At 43.1% G+C, this 25,401-nt stretch overlaps 1 protein-coding gene across 1 annotated transcript in view; it reads right to left on the bottom strand.

Annotated features, from left to right (window-relative positions):
* LOC116979108 (probable E3 ubiquitin-protein ligase HERC3) overlaps positions 1-13,828 on the bottom strand; it is a 91,704-nt gene extending 77,876 nt beyond the window's left edge. Inside the window, exon 1 of the mRNA XM_033030622.1 lies at positions 13,609-13,828. Within this exon, the coding sequence (XP_032886513.1) occupies positions 13,609-13,828 (220 nt within the window). The remainder of the gene's footprint in view (positions 1-13,608) is intronic.
* Positions 13,829-25,401: the final 11,573 nt, after the last annotated feature.

Below are 25,401 nucleotides of genomic sequence, written 5' to 3'. Positions count from 1 at the left end.
CTCCCACACACATACACAACCTAATAACTAAAATTAACTAACTAAAACAGGACAAGAAAACAACAAAAAAGAAAGAAAAAACAGACATACTGCAGGCGAGCCTCAGCTGCTGAGGCAGTGCCGCCACTTCATATGGGGCCTCAAACTGCTCAGAATATTCCAAATGTGGCCTTATAAAGCCCCAACATTACATCCTTGTGACTCAGTGCTTGTGATTTACTGTAACAAGGTAAGTTGTGTCGTCAGGATGGAGATAAATGATTTCCAATGTAAACATGTCTATTCAACGTTAAAACGGCCTGGACCAACAGAAATGAAAGTGAAAGTAAATGTTAAAGTCACAGAGGTAAATACATCTATAACTGCAAAGATCTTTGAATAAATTCAGGACTCCCTCCAACAAGTTCCAGGAGTTAAATTAACTTGATTTTTCTTCATTATCTGCATGTGAATTGAATGAGAGCCGTGTGTGTGTATATATATATATATATATATATATATATATATATATATATATATGTGTGTGTGTGTGTGTGTGTGTGTGTGTGTGTGTGTGTGTGTGTGTGTGTGTGTGTGTGTGTGTGTATATATATATATATATATGTGTGTGTGTGTGTGTATATATATATATATATATATATATATATATATATATATATATCATATAATATATAAAACTCTCGCCCAAGATTCCGAAACGGAACTCCGTCCGGCTGTCACATTTCTTCCATTGATTCCCTGCAACTCCGAAACTGGACGCAGAATCGCCGACATCTTTTCCATTTCGGTAGAGATTTCACTTTTCTTTCTACGTATCCGCTCCTCATTACATTCAGTCGTGTTTAGGTACACGTTTTTAATCAAATCCTTCCCCCCCCCCCCCCAATATTTCAAAACTGAACTGGCTTCACACCCACAGAACCTTCTCCAGCCCCAGCCCCTGCTGAACGTTCCATCGTGTGATGTCACAATGCCCAATCTTCACATATGTCCAATCGGAATGGATCCATTTACATATGCCTATGCAGGAGCCCCAGCCAATGGTGAACGTTCCATCGTGTGATGTCACAATGCCCAATGCTCAAAGACATCGTTGCCATAGAGAGGGAGTACAGAGAAGGTTCACCAGGCTGATTCCTGTTATGTCAGAACTTTCATATGAAGAAAGACTGGATAGACTCGCCTTGTAATCGCTAGATTTTAGAAGATTGAGGGGGTATCTTATAGAGACGTTTAAAATTCTTAAGGGGTTGGACAGGCTAGATGCAGGAAGATTGTTCCGGATGTTGGGGAAGACCAGAACAAGGGGTCAAAGTTTAAGGATAAGGGGGAACGCTGAATCGCCGACATCTTTTCCATTTTGGTAGAGATTTCTCTTTTCTTTCTAAGTATCCGTTCCTCATTACATTTCGACGTGTTTAAGTGTACGTTTTTAATCAAATCCTAACCCCCCCCCCCCCCCCCCCCCCAATATTTCAAAACTAAACTGGCTTCACACCCACAGAACCTTCACCAGCACCAGCCCCTGCTGAACGTTCCATCGTGTGATGTCACAATGCCCAATCTTCACATATGTCCAATCGGAATGGATTCATTTACATATGCCTATGCAGGAGCCCCAGCCAATGGTGAACGTTCCATCGTGTGATGTCACAATGCCCAGTGCTCATAGACATCGTTGCCATAGTGACAGTACAGAGAGTCAGATGTGGGCCGAGGAGCCTTCAAGACAACATGAGATGTTCCCATATTGTGTGAAAATATTTACGTCATTCACCCCTGAACCTCGATAAGAACACCACCTGCACATCTTAATTAAATTAGAGAAAAACGGAAAAGAGGTCGGGCATTTACACTTTTAAGGCTCTGTGTGTGTCGAAGCTTCGTGTGTGTGATGCCGCACCGCTGACCCCCCCACCACCACCCCCACGCGGTGCCGAGACGGACCCGACTTCGACGACTTCAAGATACGATATTTTAAGACGGCAGGGACCCGACGTCGACGACCAAATCTCCCCTGGGGGCTACCGGTAGGGAACGGTCTTTTTGCACTTTTCCAACTCTGTGTGTGGGGGGGGTTTGTGTGTGTGTGGCCCCCCCCCCCCCCCCCCTTTGGGGGCTATTGGGGGCCGCAGGACCGCCCACGTCTTTTCCACTTCGTCAGAGATTTCGCTTTTCTTTCTAAGTATGCGCTTCTCATTTCATTCCATCGTGTTTAAGCGCACGTTTTTAATGGATAACATACACCCCCCCCCCCCCCCCCCCAATACTTCAAAACTAAACTGGCTTATCACCCACACAAGCCCCGATGCTCAAAGACATCGTTGCCATAGTTACCGTACAGAGAATAGCCTGTGAGCCGAGGAGCTTTCAAAACAACATGAGATGTTCACATATTATGTAAAAATATTAACGTGTTTCAGACCCCTGAAACTCGATATGAACAACACATGCACAACTTAATTAAATTAGAGAAGAACGAACAATATGTCGAGATTTTAATATTCCAATCAATGCACGTTTGACATTGAGTTGTCTGCCAGTTGGCCAATCACGCGCTTTGTTTCAGGCCAGCACACAAAATGGCTGAGAGGGCTTCACAGATGCCTGTTTTACTGGAGATTCAAATGTGTTGTTCTGTGGAATAAATGTCATGGAAACTTGCATCAGCTTCATTGTATTTAGTGCAAAAAACATAAAAAAAGACAGAAGAAAGTGCTGCGAAGTGGATAAAGATGCAAGAGAACAAGGTCCATGCTGATGTGCTGGAACACAAATGAACCCATGAATCACCTACCTGAAAGGAAAGACTAAAGGCCGGAATTTATGAACATCTAACTGTATGGACTTTAATTAATCTAATTGCACCCTTTATAACGTTAATAGATTCATTCATTCATTCATTCATTCCTTATTCATTCACTCACTCACTCACTTACTCAGACATTCATTCATGAAATTGAGGGCCTGAACTATAACGCGGTGAATTGAACATTGTCACTAATGCCAGCCTGTTGTACAGTTATTATTCTATAACAGATAATCTCGGAGCTTCATGCGAAAACATGCAGGGACAAAATGCTCCGATCGCGTAACTTACGAACTCGCGGCAAATAGCAATCAATTTCACTCCCTTTTTCTCCCGTTATCATGGTCCGAAAACGAGCAGACTAACAATACTGACGACCACCCACCCCCCCCCCCCCCCCCCCCCCTCCCCGGCCACAGATATGATCCTCGCCTCCACGATCGCCAATCGGCCGCTTATTAATTGAGACCGCTTCTTCACTTTACCGCGAGTACCGGTAGGTTTTCACAGGAAGCACCGAGCTTATTTCTTAATGACTAATTACTCTACAACACGCTGGCATTAGTGACACTGTTTACTTTACTGCAATAGCTTAGACCCCCACACCCCTCTCCACCTCCGATCCCACACCCCCCCTCCCTCCACACTCTTCCCCCTCTCCCTCCTCATCTTTGTGTGTGACGACAAACGCACCACCCCCCCCCCCCCCTTTGGTGCAGGAGGCGCGCGCACAGCATCTTGAACGCTCAGCAAATGTTTGAATTCTTCACTAACCGTCATTCTGACTTTGCTTGTGAAGACAGGAGTCGTGGATTGCATTTGTCTGACAATAATAATCAGCTTTATTTTTATTGGATAGAATTTATTTGTTTCACATCAACCTGATCATTATATAAATCTTAAAAAGTCAATTTAATTTACAAGCTTATTTTAAAAAAAAAAATATTTTATTGCATTTCATTGTTATTTTCTTTATTTTTATCAATTTGAATTTACTAATTTAACTGTTCATTATAAATCTTCAGGAGTGCATTTCATTTTTAACATTAACATTTTATTGTTAAATTCAATATTTGTATTTCATTGAATTGATTTATTTCTCACTTAACATTACTTTTAAAGACTAATAATTTCAACACCCCTCCCTCCCCCTCCACCTCCGATCCCACACCCCCCCTCCCTCCACACTTTTCCCCCTCTCCCTCCTCATCTTTGTGTGTGACGACAAACGCACCACCCCCACCCCCCCCCCCTTTGGTGCAGGAGGCGCGCACACATCATCTTGAACGCTCAGCGATTGTTTGAATTCTTCACTAACCGTCATTCTTACTTTGCTTGTGAAGACAGGAGTCGTGGATTGCATTTGTGACGATAAAAATCAGCTTTATTTTTATTGGATTGAATTTATTTGTATCACATCAACCTGCTCATTATATAAATCTTAAAAATTCCATTTAATTTACAAGCTTATTTTTTAAAGAATAACATTTTATTGCATTTCATTGTAATTTTCTTTATTTTTATCAATTTGATTTTTCTCATTTAACTGTTCATTATAAATCTTCAAGAGTGCATTTCATTTTTAACATTAACATTTTATTGTTAAATTCTATATTTTTATTTCATTGCTTTGATTTATTTCTCACTTAACATTACTTTTAAAAACTGATAATTTCAACACCCCTCCCTCCCTCTCTCCCCCCTCCCCTCCCCCTCTTCCTCCCCTGCCTCTGAAAAAAACGTTTTACTAACGTTAAATATTCCACGTTTGTTTCATCTTTACCATTTTGAAATTTCTAGATTCTAAAAGCTTGCCTTTGAAAACTAAAATCATTGAAATTTCACTTTGTCATCGTTGACTTTTTTAAAAGAAGATAAGTTGTGAGGTCGGGTGCATAGTGTGAAGACGCTCTGATCTGTTTGTGGAGGCGCAGGCATAGAGAAGAGTGCATTTCATTTAAACGAATAATTTTATAACATTACCATTTGATTGCATTTCATTGTAAAATTCATTGTTTGTTTTTCATTGAATTGATTTACTTCTCACTTAATATTACTGCATTTTAACACATACTTTTAATTTCAAAAACTGTTTAACAAAAAAATAATTGCTGACTTTTCATTGACAACTTAGATTCAAATTGATTGTTTTTTCACTGTCATCGTTGACTATTTTTTAAATTTTTTACACAAAATATTTTGACATAAACTTTTTATACGTTAAATTTACCCAATTTGAAAAATCTTTATCATTTTGAGAATACAGACTTCTTGACTATTGTCTTTAATTCATAAAGACTGTTTTCTAACATTAAAATTAACCCATTTGTTACATCTTTACAATTTTGAGATTAACGATTGTCTTTCATTGAAAACATTTTATTGGTTTTTATTTGACGTTTAAATTGATAACATATTTAAAAAGACATTTCATTGTAATTGGCAACAGGTTTCATTGTGATTGATTTCATTCTAGAGGAAAGGAACAATTTTCAAGAAATTGATCTGTTTTCTTTGACAACTGAGATTTCAACAAAATTTCTTTGTGATTTATTTCATTTGATCTCATATCTACCATTTTGAATAAATTCATCTGAGAGTGTGTTTCGGCTTTTTAAAATTCGGAAAAATTCCATTTTGTATAACTTATTACAGTCTTCATTGCCAACAGAGATTCTGTTTTCAAATCATGCCAAGAGGAAAGAATAAACATACAGGGCGGTCGTGTGATGAGAAAAAGAAACATCGAGAAGTAATGAGGAGGAGAAAGGAACAACTGACTCAGCAAGAAACAACACAAAATCTCCGAGATAATCCAGAAATAAACAAGGAGAAAAGGGCACAACAGACACAGCCAGAAACATCTCACTGTCTCCAAGATAGTCAGGGTACACAGCGGGAGAGAAGTGCACATGAGACGAACCAGGAGAGAAGGGCACAAGAGACACAGCCTGAAACATCTCAGTGTCTAGAAGATAGACAGGGGAGACAGCGGGAGAGAAGTGTACATGAGATGCAGCAAAAAACAACTCAACATCTCAGAAATAAACGAGAGAGGGAGCAGGAGAGAACAACTCAAGAGACAGAGCCAGAAAGAAGTCAACGTCTCAGAAATAAACGAGAGAATGAGCAGGAGAGAAGGACTCGAGAGACAGAGCCAAAAAGAAGTCAACGTCTCATCAATAAACAAGAGTTGGAGCAGGAGAGAAGAACACAAGAGACAGAGCCAGAAATAAGTCAACGTCTCAGAAATAAACGAGAGAGGGAGCAGGAGAGAAGGACTCGAGAGGCAGAGCAAAAAAAAAGTCAACGTCTCAGAAATAAACGAGAGAGGGAGCAGGAGATAAGGACTCGAGAGACAGAGCCAAAAAGATGTCAACGTCTCAGAAATAAACGAGAGAGGGAGCAGGAGAGAAGGACTCGAGAGACAGAGCCAAAAAGAAGTCAACGTCTCAGAAATAAACGAGAGAGGGAGCAGGAGATAAGGACTCGAGAGACAGAGCCAAAAAGAGGTCAACGTCTCAGAAATAAATGAGAGAGGGAGCAGGAGAGAAGAACTCCAGAGACAGAGCAAGAAAAAAGTCAACGTCTCAGAAATAAACAAGAGAGGGACCTGGAGAGAATAACTCAAGAGACAGAGCCAGAAACAAGTCAGCGTCTCAGAAATAAACGAGAGAGGGAGCAGGAGAGAAGAACTCAAGAAATGCATCAAGAAACATCTCAACATCTTGAGGAACATCAAGAAATAATACAAATGAGAAGGGATTCAGAGATGGGAAATGAAAGAACTGGAAGGCTGGATGAACAACGAAATGCACGACTAAAAAGGAGAAATATTAATGCTGATGTTGGTCAAATGACCCATGTTTGCCTTCATTGTCGAGCTCAACACTTCTCAGCAGAAACGACCAACTTTTGCTGCATGAAGGGTAAGGTCAAGATTGCACCTCTGAAAACACTCCCGAATGCACTCATTAATTTGTATACAGGTGACACGCCACAAGCACATGAGTTCCAAAAGAATATTAGACAATACAATTGTCTCTTTCAATTCACGTCATTTGGTGCCAAGGAAGTGATGTCACATGGATGGAATCCTTCAGTGATCATTCAAGGCCAGATTCATCATTTCATTGGTTCTTTGATGCCTGACCAAGATCAACAAAATAAATTCTTACAAATCTATTTCATGGACCCGCAAGATAGCATTGGGTTGCGAATGAGTATACTCCAAGATGCTGGTATTCAAAGGGACACTGTTGAAACGCTTGAAAACATGATAAGACTAAACAACCCTTACATTCATTCACTTGTGATGGCGATGGAGAGAATTAGAGATTTACCGGAGGCATCAATCGTTATTGATCCCAATTATCGGCCACCTTTCCAACATGAACGGAGGTTTAACACGCAAACTGCAAATGAAGTTGCCGTCCTCATAGCAAACAGTAATGAGCCTGTGGCAACATCACGCCACATTGTCTTGAGAAGTAGAGGAAGAGGAGGAGCAGAAGGAGGTCTGCAAATCATTTCAGAGTCCCATAGGTCTTATGACAGTTTTCAATACATCCTTTTCTTTCCACTTGGTGATGACGGATGGCATTCACAACTCCAAATGAGTACCGGCAGAAAATTGACACTAATGCGATATTATGCATATAGGATCATGAATCGTGACAATGAATTCAACCAGCTTTTGAGAGGAGGACGACTCTTCCAACAATATCTTGTAGATATGGCGGCTAAAATTGAAGGTGATAGACTGAATTATATTCGCATGAATCAGGTATCGTTGAGGTCAACGACGTACAAAGGACTGACGGATGCATTACATGATGATGATAACTTGGAAAACATTGGAAGGCGCATCATCCTCTCTTCAACATTTGTCGGTGGTCCCAGATATATGATGGGACGATGCCAGGACGCCATGATGTATGTTCGGAAGTATGGTACTGCTGCATTCTTCATTACAATGACCTGCAATCCAAATTGGAGCGAGATCCGACAGTGCCTCTTTCCAAATCAGCAGCCGTCTGATAGACCGGAATTAATAGCAAGAGTATTCGAGCTGAAAAGAAAAATATTCATGAAGACCGTCACTGGACCAGATGGCTTCTTTGGAAACTGTATTGCTTTCATCTTGACTATGGAATATCAGAAGAGAGGCCTGCCTCATTTCCATTGTCTGCTTTGGCTTGATGAAGCGAGTAAGCCAAGACCTCAACAATATGAAAGATTTGTGCAAGCTGAAATTCCAGACCCACAAGCAGATCCTGAGCTGCATAAATTGGTACTCAAGCACATGATCCATGGACCGTTCTGCAAGGCCACATCTCGATGTTGGAAGGAAGGAAGATGCACCAAGAGATTCCCAAAGCCATTTGTCGAAAGCACAATGTATGGAGATGATTCGTATCCTCTGTACAGGAGAAGATCTCCCGCAATGGGAGGATTTCAGGGACATCAAGAAGGACGTTCGTTAAAGACTATTACTTCTAATTGGGTTGTGCCCTATAATGCAGAACTATTGAAGGCTTTCAAATGTCACCTCAACGTCGAAATATGCTGCTCTGTACAGTCAATCAAATACGTCATCAAGTACACCTTGAAGGGATGTGATCAGGCAGCTTTTGGAATTAACGTAAATGACGAGATTAAACAGTACCTGAATGGAAGATACATTGGTCCTTCAGAGGCAGGGGCATCAGTCCTTGGATTTCTTACTCATGAGAGACACCCCCCTGTCATTCGACTTGATATACATCTACCAGACCAACAACAAGTATTTTTTGATGCTGCTCAGCAAGGGATGAATGATGGAATTGCGAGAACCACTTTGACTGAATTTGTTCGATTGAGTTCTGAAGATCCGTTTGCAAGAACACTATTGTACGTTGATGTACCTCGATTTTATACATGGAGCAGCAAGAGATGGCAAAGAAGGAATGTTGGAAAGAGTGTGGATAACTTCCCAGGTATTTTTGAAGTCAACGTTCTTGGACGAATACATGTCATTTCTCCAAAACTAGGTGACCTCTTCTACATGAGACTGCTTCTGCATCACGTGAAAGGACCAGTGTCTTTCGAGTCCTTGAAGACACATAATGGAGTAATTCTTCCTTCCTTCAAAGACGTCTGCAGAGAAAGAGGTTTGTTGGAAGCTGACGACCATTGGCAACAAACAATGGAAGATGCTGAAATGACAAGACTCCCCAGGGCAATCAGGGATTTGTTTGTTGTTCTGCTGACAAATACTGACATCAATGATCCTCTACAATTATGGGATCGCTTCAAGAATTGCATGTCTGAGGATTACCTTGAAAGCGAGCGAAGAAGAAAAAGTGGTCAGAATATCACAATTGATGACAGACATCATGATCAGGCTCTCTTTTATATTCAGGACAAGCTTGAGAATTGCAACACCACACTGGAAAATTTTACCTTGCCCCGACCAAGAAATGAAAGGATGGACATTGATGGTGAAAATGTTGATTTACTTAATGAATTGAATTACAATAGATCAGAACAACAGCGATTTGTTGATGAGAATGAGCCTCTGCTGAATGCTGAGCAGAGAGAAGTTTATGACCATGTGTGCGACTACTTGCAGAGGGATCTATCTTCAATGATTTTCATTGACTCACCAGGAGGAACAGGAAAAACATTTATCATAAATTTGATCCTCTCCACGGTTAGAGCTCAAGGTCAAATTGCCATTGCTGTAGCATCGTCTGGTATTGCAGCCACATTAATGCCTGGTGGAAGAACTGCACATTCACGATTCAAGATACCTATCCATGTGACGGAGGATTCAACATGCAACATCAACAGCAACTCTAAAACGGGAGATTTCTTCAGGAGAGTGAAGCTCATTGTTTGGGATGAGTGTCCAATGATTAGGAGGGAGTGCTTTGAAGCGGTGGACAGAACTCTTCAAGATGTATGCCGCAAAAAGGATCATTTTGGCGGAATTCTTACCATTTGTTGTGGTGATTTTAGACAACTCCTTCCTGTAGTGAAGATGGGAAGTGATATTGATGTTCAAAACGCCTGCATCAAGACATCGTACTTGTGGCGGACTTTCACAAAGTTTGAATTGAAGAGAAATATGCGATTGAGCGAAGGAAAGGGCGAGTATTCTAAATTTTTGTTGGATGTAGGAGAGGACAAGATTGCAAAGAATGAAGACAATGAAATTAACATTCCAGAAGACATGGTTCTCTCAGCAAGAACACTGGATGACTGCATTGATTATATCTATCCAACATTTGACCACCCTGCAACATTATTCTCTAACAATTGTATCTTGGTTCCTCACAATGATACGATGAGAAGAATCAATTCTGCGTGTGTCAGACGCTTCCCTGGAACCATGAGGGAGTACTATTCTTTCAATTCTGTCACTGACGGAACAAATTCAACTCACTTCCCAACGGAATTCCTCGATTCAGTCGAGATTTGTGGTTTACCACCACACAAATTGGAGTTGAAGAAAGGATCTCCAATTGTTTTAATCAGAAACTTGCAACCCCCAAAGCTATGCAATGGAACGAGGTTGATTGTAGAACAGCTACACAATAATCTCATAGTTGCTAGAATCAACATGGGGGCCTACAAAGAAGATATTGTTCTAATTCCTAGGATGAAGATCAATTTGACAGAAGATGAAAACATTCCCATTAGGCGGAGCCAATTCCCTATTCTGTCGAGTTTTGCAATGACAATTCATAAGGCACAAGGACAAACCATGGAGAAGGTCTTGATATACCTTGAGAAACCAGTATTTCAACATGGCCAACTATATGTAGCTCTTAGCAGAGGAAAGGTGAAGGAACAAGTAAAAGTGTTCCTGAAAGATGGGACATCAACCAGGAATGTTGTGATTAAACAAATGCTTTGTTGAGAAATGACTGCTGCATTAAGTGCTCAAATTTTCCTAAAGTCAATGAAAGTAGGCAAAACTGAAGGCAAAAAGCGATGCAGGAAGGAACTGAATGTCCAGAGTTTCGACACTTTTGATTATTGCTCCTCAGTTCAACAAGGGATGTTTAACACAGGAATCGCATTTCTGCACACAAAAGTTTAAAATGCTGCCTCAGAAAAAGCTTCAAGGACACATTAAGTGACATGTAAAATCTTAACAGTTGTATTTGATTTTTGGATCGAAAGTTGCTGGAGCTGTTCTCATGCTTCACGATAAAGCTTGCAGATGGATTATTTGCTGCAGGATATAAAACTACAGGCTTGCACATCTAGGGTATATGTATCAGGTACAGTTCAATTGTTGAGTCAATTATTGAGTAAATGATGATTGACGAGATATTGATGTTTGAGGATTTGGTGTTGGTAATGGCATTGCGTATCAAGGTTATGTGGTTAATTTCTGCCTTGTAGGAAATTATCGTTACCTTTTCTGTTGTTTGACATGAGTGTTACTTTCCACTTTGGTCTATTGTCGAGTTATTTTGTTTGTAAGGATTGACTGCATTTTCCCAGGAGTTGCAGTGGAATTGAAAATTCTGTAACCATCAGTGAAAATCAACTTCAGATCTTAAGATGGATGAAAGGTCAGTATTTGAGATTATTTCAGACCCGTGCATTGTTTTTTTTTATCCATGATACAAATTTACTTCAGTTTTATCAGAATGCCCTAATACCATTCAAATGCTGCCTTTTTGTCTAGAGCTGTCACTGTCGCCTCATTTCTGGATACGAGATATTTAGACTGAACGTCTTTGGGATCTGCGAGAAATAAATGAAGGACAGTAGGGAACAAGCAACACAACAAGAAATTGATAGAAAACACCGAAATTGGTATATGATACAAAAACTCTTCTTTATTTGTATGTTGATGGATTGACAGATAGAATTTTATAAATATCTACATTGAAATAAATATCTCCTTTTTTTAAATTCATGCCCAGAAGCAGGAGCAAACAAGTTGCATGATGGTGAATGGACACTGTAAAGAGATGTTGAGAAGCAGCATGGAGCAGAAGTGAACAAGAGACAGAACAAGAAAGGACTGAACCTCTTGAGGAGCTTCAAAAATTATTGGAAGTTTGCATGGAACAAGAGACACAACAATAAGCTTCCAAATTAAATACAAAATGGTACATAATTGTGTAATGTTTTTTTTTTAAATTATAGGTAAATGAATTTATATACATAATTGTCTTAAGAAGTTTATAAATGTCTACAATAGATGAAATTACCTTTACAAATTTATGAATATCTACATCGTGATAAATATCTTTCTCTTTTTTTTTCATCATGCAAAGAGATGGGAGCAATCGAGTTGCTGGATGTTCAAGGAACAACACAAAGCAACGTTGAGAAGCAGTAATGAGCAGAACAGCACAAGAGACGAGAGGAAGTTGCCAAAATACAGCCAGATCGGTACACGGTAGTACAATGTTTATAGAAGTTTCTCACCCCTCCCCCCCCCCCCCAAAAACGCCGTTGGGGAAACAGACCCAACGGGTCTGCACTTGGTCTAGTATATATATAAATATACACTTATCCTGAGACATTTCGTTGAAGCAATCATTTATTTCTTCCAGATTTATTATTTTTAATTTTATGACAATAAATTAATTACAAAATATTTGCTGCTTTGTAATATAAAAATAATTCCCTTAACTATCATTGTAAGACTGCTTGGGTAAGGACATTTTTAGTATTAGATCTAACACTAAAGGCAGTAAAACTCCAGAAGTTCCCTGTCCAATTTTTTTGAGGGCGTGAAGGCTCTGTATCGGGCTTACCCTGGTATGCTTTGTATGCTCCCTTTAAACTCACCAGAGACAGTTCCCACACTCCCTTTAAACTCATGGGGACTGAGTCCCGTGCCCCCTTTGAATTCACCAGGGACTGTTCCCACCCTCCCTTGAAACTCAACAGAACCCTAATTCCCACATTCAATAGTTCATGTTACATGAGTAGAATTAGGCCATTCGGCCCATCACGTCTACTCTGCCATTCAATCATGGCTGATCTATCTTACTCTCAATCCCATTTTCCTGCCTTCTCTCCATTCCCTGTTATCTCAGTAGGGACTGTTCCTGCTCACCTTTTAAACTCACCTGCTCTACTATATTATTTATTATGCAATCATTGCAACATCTAAAACTACACAGAATTTTAAAATGTTCAGGTGCATAAATAAGAATAACTTTCAATAGTTCAGAAAATTGCCATCAGGCATCAGCGAAGGAACTGCAGATGTCGGTCTACAAAAAAAGACACAAAGTGCTGGAGTAACTCTGTGAACATGGGCCAAGCGTGGGCAGGTGTGCCACTGGCAGCGCGTTCCAGGCACCCCATGTATAAAAGTTTAGGTCTTTCATTCAGTCCACCTCGACCATCGTTCACACTAGTTCAATGTTATCCCACTTATGCATCCACTCCCTACACACGCGGGGCAATTTACAGAGGCCAATTAACCTACAAAGCAGCACATCTTTGGAATGTGGAATGAAACTTATGCGGTCACGGAGAGAGCGTGCAAACTCCATGCAGACAGCTCCTGAGGTTAGGACTGAACCCGGGTCTCTGGTGCTGTGAGGCAGCTGTTCTACCAGCGACACCACTGTGCTGCCTGATGGCAACAAACAAATAAAAACCTTGTGTCGAAATGAACTGCAGATGCTGGTATGTACCAAAGATAGGTATAAAGTGCTGGAGTAACTCGGCAGGACAGACAGCATTCGGATTAAAAGGATGGGTGACGTTTCGGGCCGGGATCTTTCTTCAGACTGCTTGGTCTTTAAAACCTTAGTCTTTAAGTCACTCACCTAGTTGTCCACTCCTCTTGTGGCTGTTGCTCAGTGTATAAACCCTGCCATCCCTCAGGATGAACACAGTCAGATGAGGGCTGCAGCAGATGTGGTCAATTTCCTCGTTGTCGGCAAGTTCTTCCCAAGGGGTGGCCTGGATGAGTTTTCGTACTTTGTTGGGTTTCGATCCCCTGAACCTACTGCCAAGCTCCCCCCAGTGAAAGATGCTTCTCTCCATGTTGCTCGGCAGAGAGTGAGTGCCTGTTTGTTTCAGTTTCACTTCTTGGTGGCTGAGCTCTGAGACAGGGAACTAGTGCGTTGCTTGGCAGAGATCCAGATATTCACTAAGGCAGGTGGAATTGCAGATGTCAGTCTCGCCCCGGTCACTCCCTCTTCTCCCCTCCCCCATCAGGCAAGAGGTACAGAAGTGTGAAAAAGCACACGTCCAGATTCCGGGACAGTTTCTTCCCAGTTGTTATCAGGCAACTGAACCATCCCATCACCAACTAGAGAGCAGTCCTGACCTCCTATCTACATCATCGGAACTATCTTCAATCAGACTTTACTGGACTGTATCTTGCACTAAATGTTATACACATCAATGATTTGGATGAGTACATACAGGGCAAGATTAGCACTTTGCTGATGATACAAAAGTTAGTGGTTTTGCAGATAGTGAAGATGGTTGTGAACGATTGCAGCAGGATCTGGATCGATTGGCCAGGTGGGCGGAGGGATGGTTGATGGAATTTAATACAGAGAAGTGTGAGGTGTTGCATTTTGGGATGTCGGACAAGGGCAGGACTTACACTATAAATGGTAGGCCTCTGGGTAGTGTTGTAGAGCAGAGGGATCTAGTACAGGTGCATGGTTCCTTGAAGGTTGAGTCGCAGGTAGATAAGGTGGTTAAAAAGGCTTTTGGTACTTTGGCCTTCATCAGTCAGAGTATTGAGTATAGAATGTGAGGTCATGTTGCAGTTGTATCAGACGTTGGTGAGACCGCATTTAGAATATTGTGTTCAGTTCTGGGCACCATGTTATCGGAAAGATATTGTCAAGCTTGAAAGGGTTCAGAAAAGATTTACGAGGATGTTGCCAGGGCTAGAAGGTGTGAGCTGTAGGGAGAGGTTGAGTAGGCTGGGTCTCTATTCCATGGAGCGCAGGAGGGTGAGGGGAGATCTTATAGAGGTGTACAAAATCATGAGAGGAATAGCTGGGATATTGTTTCCCGGTGTGGGCGAGTTGGGCCGAAGGGCCTGTTTCCTCACTGTTTCACTCATTCACGCTATGACTCTATACCATTTATTCTATATCTGTACACTGTGGATGACTCGATTGTAATCATGTATAGTCTTTTTGCTGAATGGATAGCACGCTACAAAAAGCTTTTCACTGTACCTCGGTACATGTGACAATAATAAACAAAGCATCTGTGGGAGGAGTGGACAGCTGATGTTTAGGGTCGGGACCCTTCTTAAGACTCACCCCACCCAAAACCTCCTCTGCCCACTCCGAACATGGATGTTGCCCAACCCGCTGAGTTCTTCCAGCAATTTGCTCTTAGCTCTTTGCTTGAGGCACCCATTAACCCAATGGCACAGTAGCGTGGCTGGTAGAGCTGCTGCCTTACAGCGCCTGAGACCCGGGTTCAATCCTGACCTCGGGTGCTGTCTCTGCCGAGTCGGCTCGTTCTCCCTGTGACGACGTGCATTTCCTCCAGGTGCTCCAGTTTCCTCCCACATCCCAAAGTCGTGCAGGTTTGTAGGTGAATTGGCCTCTGTAAATTGCACCCAGTGTGTAGGGTGGGATAAGAGAGTGGGATAACATAGAATCAATGCAAATGGGTGATCGATGGTTGCATGGACTCAGTGGGTCGAAGGGCCTGTTTCCATGCTGTATTTCTAAACTCAGCCACTTTAAAATATTTTAGTTTAAGTAATACATCAGTAACCTCACTCCCCCCCCCCCCTATCCCCCCACCCCCCCCCCCCCCCCCCCCCCCCCCCAGCACCCCAAATTCCAACCCACACACAACACCCTCTCCCCAGCACATCTGGATAAAAACAGGACACAAAGTGCTGGAGTAACTCAGCAGGTCATGCAGCATCGCTAGAGAATATGGATAGGTGAGGTTTTGTGTCGGGGCCCTTCTTCAGACTGATGGTGGGACAAAGGAGAGAGGGGCACATTTTAAAGGAGATGTGCTGGGCAAGTTTTTTACACAGAGTGTGGTGAATGCCTGGAATCTGGCTAGAGAAGGTAGAGAGGATAGTGGTGTTTAGGAGGCTTTTAGACAGGCTACATGGGTACGCAGGGAATAGAGGGATGGATATTGATCATGTACAAGCAGATGAGATCAGCTTAACATGTTCGGCATGGACGTTGTGGGCCAAAGGGCCTGTTCCTCTGCTGTATGTTCTTTGTTCATCACAGCCACATAGACTCAAACAAACACCTCAAAATATATACATAAATTACACATAATATTATAGTTTAGTTTAGTTTATTGTCACGTGTACTGAGGTGCAGTGAAAAGCTTTTCTGTTGCGTGCTATCCAGTCAGCGGAAACTCTGCACAAGATTACAATCAAGCCGTCCACAGTGTACAGATACAGGATAAAAGGAATAAAATCTAGTGCAAGATAAAGTCCAGTAAAGATGGATTAAGGATAGTCTGAGGTCTCCAATGAGGTAGATGGTAGCTCATGACCGCCCTCTAGTGGTGTAAAGCACGAAAAGCACCAGAGTGTGACAGAAGTATCAGTAAAACACAAGACATTAGTGTAAAAACATAACAAGAGCAAAATAAAAACACATCCAGAGTCGTTCAAGAAGTGGACTACAGTGTTATGTTGTCCAGGTTGGATTAGGTCGGTTGAAGGACTTGTTTATTGTAGTGAAAGTAGCTGTTTTTTGAATAGTTATATAGGAAAACATTACTTAAGTGTGTGGGATTTAATCCTGGTAACTAATGGACGGCATGAACTTGCATGGCATGCAAGCTTCAGAAAACACATTGCTTGAAGTCTAAGTAAAGTTGGGTTTGAGTAACCAAATACTGTTGACCTGCTCATGCTCATCTGCTGTATGGTCACTGCCAACCCAGCCTTGTCAGTCAAAGTAAATATAGAGTTTTGATTAGGACTCTTGCCAGCGCCAATGTTTAACCTGACTCAAGTCTAAGTGTTGTATATTAATGCGTGAAGTATAAGAAATAAAGTGGACGAGCTTGAGGCTCAGTTAGAAATTGGCAAGTATGATGTTGTGGGAATTACAGAGACATGGCTACAAGAGGGCCAGGGCTGGGAACTGAATATTCAAGGATATACATCCTATCGAAAAGGCAGCCATGTGGGCAAAGGGGTTGGGGTTGCTCTGTTGGTGAGGAATGAAATTCAGTCCCTTGCAAGGGGTGACATTGAAACAGGAGATGTGGAGTCAGTATGGATAGAACTAAGGAATTGTAAGGCTAAAAAATCCTAATGGGACTTATCTACAGGCCCCCAAACGTAGCCTGGATATAGGGTGCAAGTGGAATCAAGAGTTAAAATAGTAAGATTAAACGAGAACTTACCAGTTTGAAGTTTGATCTGTATTTTATGAGGAGTTACGATGAGGGATTACGTGAAGAACCCGCTCAGTGCGCAGGCGCGGCATACTTCCAAGCAGCGGTGTGGAATCACAGATAGACAGTTATTTGAAGTAAACATAGTAAAGATAAGGAGACATCAATTTATTAGTTTGATCCATATAATGAGGGTGGGAGCGGAGGGCACGTAATCCCTCATCGTAACTCCTCATAAAATACAGATCAAACTTCAAACTGGTAAGTTCCCGTTTAATCTTACTATTTTACTTCGGAGTCACGTGAGTGACTACGTGAAGATTTCAAAGCTATGTGATTTCAAACCGTGTAACAGTTTCATTTCACTCACTGCCGAAGTTCTTGAGGGAGGAAGTGTTATTGTAATCAACCAATGAGTCTATTTGTAGAAAAACACAATGGTATTTTTTAAACAATAACAACAAAGAATTAAGTTGCTCCCCTGGGCTTAAATTAAATATTTGCAGTTCGTAAATCTTTACTGCAAATAAACCAGGTTTTGCCAACGGCTTATTATAAAATTTCTGAACGGTCTTTTCCCCCCCCCCCACCATCCTGCTGTAGCCAGGATGTGGTCTATAGGCATGTCCATTCTTTCGCCATCGACATGGATGCTGCCCTGGTGGAATAAAATTTGTACATGTTAGTGTTTATCCCAGCAGTTTCTAGCACCTGCTTGAGCCATCTCGCAATGGTTTGGCTCGTCACCCGACCATAAGGTTTTTGTGACTGACCCACAAGGCTTTTCATCTCCCTCGAATATTTTGGTTGTGTCTATGTAGGATAGTAGGTGGGTCATGGCACATAACCGTGGTTCTGGTGGGTAAGCCACGACTGGATTAGGTGTTCCTGGTCTGCTCTGTTTGATCAGTCGCTGGATAACGACAGATCTGGTCTGGAGCTGTGATCATGTTGTCCAGTCGCAATAGGTGTAGTGACTGGACCCTCTGAGCGGATACAAGTGCCATCAACATGAGCGTCTTTAGTGTAGCTTGCTCGAGGCCGAGGGATCTGGCTGGTGGCCATTCCCTGAGATATGTCAGGACCACACTGATATCCCAAATATGGGTATACCTGGGCTTAGGGCTTGATATTGTAAATGCCCTTCATCAGTTTTAAAACCAGTGGATGGGATCCAATCGCCTGTTGTCCTGGTGCTGGTTTGAGATAAGCAGAAAGAGCACTCTGCGCTGTGTTGATGGCACTGTAGCTGATCCCTACATCGTGGTGTAGCTAGGCCAGGAACTCCAGTATGTTGGTGGCTGTTGCGTATGTTGTCCCTGTTTCCTGGCAGTACTTCTCCCTTTTTTTGATGCTGGTTAAGTACTGCCTCTTGGTGGATGTTCGAAGGGATGCCGACATGGTGGTGATGGTTTGTTTGGACAATCCCAGTTCCAGGTAAGGTCTGTTCAAACTTGCAACCCAGGCGTTTAATTTTCTCATGGCATGGGTGTTTAGCTTACCTGGTAGGTAAGTAGCTGATAGCCAAATATGTCTTTTGGCACACCATTGCCAAATCATGTTGACCAATTTGTCGCATGATAATGATTTTATGCCACCCATATGGTTAATATAACCATCACCGTAGTATTTATAAATTTGTAACCAAACATGCAAGTGCTGCATATTAGATACATATGCTTTTAAATGATAAAAGGCGCCCAACATCTCTAGATAGTTAATGCCCAGTGTAAGTAGTAATGATGACTCTAGGTTAGTCCATCTACCACCTGTGCTGGATATGGAGTTAGTCGCTCCCCAGCCTTGAGCACTGGCATCTGTTTGAATAACTAAAGTAGGGTTAGTGATAACAATAGGGCTGAAACTATGCCAAACGTTTTCTGCCCACCACTGTAGCTCTGATATTGCTTCAGTGGGTAATTTCATGACACGATCATAGTGACCTGTATGTTGTTTTATTGCCTGTACCTTTGCTCTTTGTAAATTTTTGATAGTGCAAAGGTCCGAATTGTGTAGCCGGAAATGCTGCTACCATTTCCCCAATTACTCTTGCTACTTGTCGAATAATTGGTCGCTCGTTGACCATTAAATTGTTGCATGATTGTGCTAATTCAACCATTTTTGCCTTTGGCAAGGTACCAGTCATATGGACTGAGTTAATTGTGAAGCCCAGGTAGTCCATGATAGTGGATGGCTTCAACTTAGATTTATCTGGATGGAGGACGAACCCCAGAGTTTCGAGGAGCTGTTTTGTAGCAGATACTGCTGCCACAGCCAATTCCATTGTTTTCCCTACTATCAGAATATCATCCAGATATGCCATGACAATATGTTTTTGTTTTCTTAGTATTGCCATGGCTGGATTCAATATTTTGGTGAATAATCTTGGGGCTGAAGTTAGCCCATTTTGTACCATCCAGATAAATTTTAGGTATCTGCGATGATCCTTGTATATGGGTACTAGATAGTAAGCATCTTTAAGATCAATGCTTGCCATGAAGTGTCCTTTGGAATTCAGTTGTTTGGCAGTAACAAATGTCTCCATTTTGAAATGTATATACTTAACAAATTTGTTTAGTGATGTTAAGTCAATGATGATGCGACAGCCACCATCTTTTTTGGTTTTAGTAAATATATTCGATACAAATTCCAAAGGTTCATGTTTGGTCTTTTCGATGACCCCCTTTGTGATTAGTCTCACCAGTTCAGCTTGTCCCTCACGTCTCTTTGACGGAGGGAGAAATACCCTTTGGGGCCAATGTTGAACTGGCGGCGTTTTTTCTGACATGAATTGTATTTTATATCCACTAATGCTGTTGAGTATATACTTGTCACTCGTGACCATACCCCATGCTTCTTTAAACAAGTGTAATCTCCCCCCTGTTAACAAAGCACCCTTATTCTCTATATGCTGGTAGGAACCAGACCCACCTACTTCCATGGTTATTGGCGATTCTGTTTCTTCATTTTCTTGAAGGTTCCGTGCTGGCGATGTTGGGGGGAGGAGCATTTTCCAGAGGGTCCGCTGCGGGCCCTGATCTAAAAAGATCTTTGGGGATAATGTGCGGACCCCAAGCGTTCACCAGTCCCATATTGCGGACGTCGACTGGTGGATGCCGTGGGGTGCTGCCGCTTGGGTATCGGAGGTCTTGGTTTGCTCGTCCCGGGGCCTGCCCTCATTAGGCCGAAGGTTTTTGATGCTTCCTCCATCTCCTTCAGTTTTTTATTGAGATCTTTCCCAAATAGTAGCGCGTCCGTCTCCGCAGCTGGGGCTTTACACAAGCCAGTAAATTTGGGATTGAGGGCAGGTTTTATGATTTCCCTCCGGAGATTGTTGATCTCAAATTGTGTGGTACACATTAATGCCAGCACATCCTGCTGGCAGGTATCCATCTCCGTGGTCTCCATGGAACAAGCAAAGGCTGTGATGGCCGACGTCAGGAGCCTTAGGATCCGCTGTAGCTTGAGTTCTTGGGTCCGGATGTGTGACCCCCACATGCCCCCAGATTTGGCTGTTGACATTTTTTACTTTGAGGGCCTCACAGTTTTCTGGTGCTGTGTGTTGTTTCAGCACCTCAGCGAGCACCTTTTCCAGTAATGGTTTATTGGATAGATGGTTGATGCTGGCCGCCATTCTTGGTTCCAGCGGTGCTCCAGCCCGTGGGGTTGCTACAAAGCGGTCCATCACACCCAACAGCTCTTCCTGTTCCTGCACCCCTGGCATACTCCCGAATTCGTCCGCCTGCCCCTGTTCCAGACCAGCTCAGCCCTGGTCACCAATGCTAGCCTCCAGTAATGAGGGAGCAGAGGGCAGTGCATGAAACACTGTGGAGGGGGTGCATGACCTCCCTCCGCGAGAGCGCTCTTTCTGCGCATCTCGCTGGAGCTGCTCCAATAGCTGTTGGATGCAGCTCAGGCGGCTGTCTCTCCTCCATTTAGGTGGAGACATGTCCCCGTCCGACGAATCGGACGCCACCGGCCGGATGCCTCTTCGGATGGCTAGACATCCAGCCCGTAGTTCAGGCACTAGCGGGACTGGGCTCGGCGCGGTGATGGGGATAGCGGAGCGCCCGGTAATTGTTTCTACCGCCTTCTTCTGGAGCTTTTGTGCCTTGTAGATGCGAGAGCGCCCCTCAAGCAGCGCGTCTCGCAGGCACCTGCTCCGTGAGCCGCTCCAGCGGCTCAGGCGGCTCTCTCTCCCCTCGTGCGGGTGGAGAGACGTCCCGTCCGTAATCGGGAACACCTGCCGGATGCCTCTTCGGGTGGCTATGCATCCAGCCCACTGCTCAGGTACTAGCGGGCTGGCCTCGGCACGGTGTCGGGGAATAGAGGAACACCGGGTAACGCTCCTACCGCCTGTTGCTGCCCCCCTCCCCAACGGGAAAACGTTCCTCCTTGAACGGGGGGCAGTTTTGTTCCAGAGCCTTTTTCTCTGCCTGTAAAAAACACAAGCAGAAAAAGGCTCACCTGTAAAAGAAACCCGACCTCAGGGTACTCACCTGACAGTCCATTTCATTCTGTAGCGGGAGTGCCTAACTCCCGTTGCAGCCGCTGTTGCACTGCTGGCGTAATGCCGCGCCTGCGCACTGAGCGGGTTCTTCACGTAGTCACTCACGTGACTCCGAAGTAAAATTGGCATGTCGTAAAGGTAATGCTACGGTTGTTATAAGAGATTTCAGCATGCAGGTTGACTGGGAAAATCCGCTTGGTACGGGACCTCTTAGAAAGGGAGTTTGTTGAGTGCCTCCGTGATGGATTCTTAGAGCAGCTTGTACTGGAGCCTACCAGGGAGAAGGCAATTTACGAAGGGGAAATCATGCTTGACTAATCTTCTGGAATTTTTTGAGGATGTAACTAGGAAAATGGACAAGGGAGAGCCAGTGGATGTAGTGTAGCTGGACTTTCAGAAAGCATTTGAATAGGTTCCACATAGGAGATTAGTGGGCAAAATTAGGGCACATGGTATTGGGGGTAAAGTGCTGACATGGATAGAAAATTGGTTGGCAGACAGGAAACAGAGTAGAGATTAACGGGTCCCATTCAGATGCAGTTTCATGCGGATAAATGTGAGGTTTAAACAGGAAGGAAGATTATTATCTAAATGGTGTCAAATTGGGAAAAGGGAAAGTACAATGGGATCTGGGGGTCCTTGTTCATCAGTCAATGAAAGTAAACATGCAGGTACAATGGGCTGTGAAGAAAGCGAATGGCATGTTGGCCTTCATAACAAGAAGAGTTGAGTAAGAAGAGGTCCTTCTGCAGTTGTACAGGGCCCTAGTGAGACCACACTAGGGCCCTGTGTTGTGTGCAGTTTTGGCCTCCAAATTTGAGGAAGGACATTCTTGCTATTGAGGGAGTGCAGCATAGGATCACAAGATTAATTCCTGGGATGGCAGGACTGTCATATGCTGAGAGAATGGAGCGGCTGGGCTTATATACTCTGGAATTTAGAAGGATGAGAGGATATCTTATTGAAACATATAATATTATTAAGGGTTTCGACACGCTAGAAGTGGGAAACATGTTCCCGATGTTGGGGAGTCCAGAACCAGGGGCCACAGTTTGAGAATATGGGGTAAGTCATTTAGAATGGAGATGAGGAAACACTTTTTCACACAGTTGGGAATCAGTAGAATTCTCTGCCTCAGAGGGCTGCAGGGCTGCCAACTCTCGCGCTTTGAGCGTGAGAATCATGCCCTCAAGCAAACTCTCACGCTGATCAGAAATTTCTCACGCTCTGTGGTGGGAAATTCCGTGATCAACGAAAATTTCAAAACTCGGATAAACTGCATGGTCCGCGAGTGTTGGAGAGCCGGGGCTGAAGGAGGGATGGGAGCAAAACCAGCGGCTGGAACAGATGCGGGGAGCCGGGACTGGCGAGTGTTTGCCGGCGGCTCAAGTGATCCCCATTTAATGTTTCTAGATCTAGACCCTGATCAGAAAGCTGCTACTATTGCTAAACATCTGTTGAACTGTCTTAGTAACCATGGGTTTGATGACTCTTATTTGAAACACAACCTTGTAGCATTTGCACATGATGGGGCGAGAGTATTGCTTGGTGTCAAATCTCAAGGAACATTATCCTGATGTGATAATTTGGCATTGTCTTAATCACAGAAGACAACTTGCAGTAGGTGATTTGGTGAGAGAAGTTCATGGAATTAATCATTTTCAATCATTTTTGGACAAATTGTACTCTGTTTACAGTAGATCGCCTTTAAATCAAAGGTTGTGTCTGAATGTGCCTCTCAACTAGAACAACAAATTTGCAAAATAGGCCGTGTTCTGGGCACCAGGTGGGTAGCTAACCCGTTTTAAACAGTTTCAACTGTGTGGCAAAATTATGAAGCACTGTGTCTTCATTTTGAAAAAACAATGAAGGATGAAACAAGATCTGGGAGTAACAGAAAAACCTATGAAGGTCTGTTGACAAGACCCTCTTCAGAACAGTTTCTATTGGATTTAGCTCTAATGTATGACACGTTGCATGAACTTGGTTTACTGTCAGTGTTTACAGAAACGCACTACCATGATTGTTTATGCAGACAAACTGATCCAACCGAGCATAAGATCACTGCCTGGACTGAAAGTGCAACCAGGTACAAAAAGTCTAGAAGCTCAAGAGGCAGTGGAAAAGGGGAAGTTTGGAGAAATTACCTCAACAAGCAACAACAAAACCATCTCCATCAATCAACAGTTTATAACTAGTCTTATAAACAATTTGCAGCACTGTATGTTCACCACAACATCCTTGAAAGGTTCTCATTCTTCTGAACCTCATGGTATGTATAAATCCCTGCTAAATGAATTGTGTGTCCCTAGTAAATGCTGTTGGCCTGCTGAAATACCACCTAATTATGGAGAAGCTGCAATATCATTTCTCTGTAAGCGGTTTAAGCTTTCTTCTTCTTCTGTAATAAATGCCTTCACAGATCAATGTGGAGGATGGTGGACGCCACATCCCCCAAGATATAGGCCCATTACTGAGCTGTTCACAAGTTATTCCTATTAGTACTGCTGAGTGTGAGAGGGGATTCAGTCACATGAACGATAATAACACCAACACGCTCAAGAATTCTCATAAATCATGTATCAGCACTTATGTTTGTTAAACTACACGGTCGGACCTCCTCTGGTTCAGTGGAATCCTGAGCCGTACATCACATCATGGCTGCGGTGCCACAGATCAGCTGAAGACACCAGGACAAGAGTTGCTTCAGACCCACAAACACATATTATCCCCGACCCTTTGTGGAAATTATTGTGAAACTTGGTAAGTAGGTAATTACTTGTAAATTGGTAAAATACATGATTACCGCCTTTTTCTTTACTTGCTTGATAATTATATTTCATGATAATTAGTGAGTACAACCGTGCAATATTTTGTCATATTATTAAATTAAGTATTGCATGTTTTATTGTACTAGTTATACACTGGGATGTAGTGATAGGCTATAACCTTGTTTGACCCTCTCGGGAGACTAGCTTGCCCCCCCCCCCCCTCAAACAGAACCTGAAATGACGCCCCTGTTTGACAGCTCCGGCACCTAAAACATTAGCACTGCAACACTGGTTATAGATTTCTAACAGGGCTCCACTCAGCCTTTAACTTTGCAGAGTCTGTTCAGCCTCTTCAGGACCAGGCTGCTGAGGTGTTGGTCATGTCAGTAGGGGGCCGGGCAGATGGGGGTCTCCTCTCCCCGCTGGGACCTCCGCTGGTCCGCTGCCGCTCCGGCTCCGTTACCCCGGCAGCTGAGGAGAACCTGCGGAAGTTTCTGTGCGGACAGCGCTGCCCCGCTAACTTGCTGTGTCTGCGCTGCACGCTGGGAGCAGGGTGCACAGAACAGCCCAGCGGTGTGAAAGTGTAGGAAGGAACTGCAGACGCTGGCTTACACAGAACACACACACAAAGTGCTGGAGTCACTCAGGGGCTCGGGCAGCATCTCTGGATAAAATGAATAGGTGTAAACACAAGTGCTGCCTCATGTTTGATCCAAACTCCGACCTGTGCAGACCGTACAATCATAGCCCATTGTAGACTCCGACTTACAGAGGTGTACACGATCATGAGAGGAATAGATCAGGTAAATGCACAGAAGTCTCTTGCCCACAGTAGGGGAATCGAGAACCAGAGGACATCGGTTTAAGGTGAGGGTGGAAGATTTAATAGGAACCTGAGGAGTAACTTTTTTTTTACACAGAGAGTGATAGGTGAATGGAAGGAGCTGCCGGAGAAAGTAGTTGAG

Source organism: Amblyraja radiata, chromosome 1 (genome assembly GCF_010909765.2).
Source record: "Amblyraja radiata isolate CabotCenter1 chromosome 1, sAmbRad1.1.pri, whole genome shotgun sequence".
NCBI lineage: Eukaryota > Metazoa > Chordata > Chondrichthyes > Rajiformes > Rajidae > Amblyraja > Amblyraja radiata.
The sequence above is the reverse complement of the archived record's forward strand: the minus strand, read 5'-3'. Positions and strand labels throughout refer to the sequence as shown.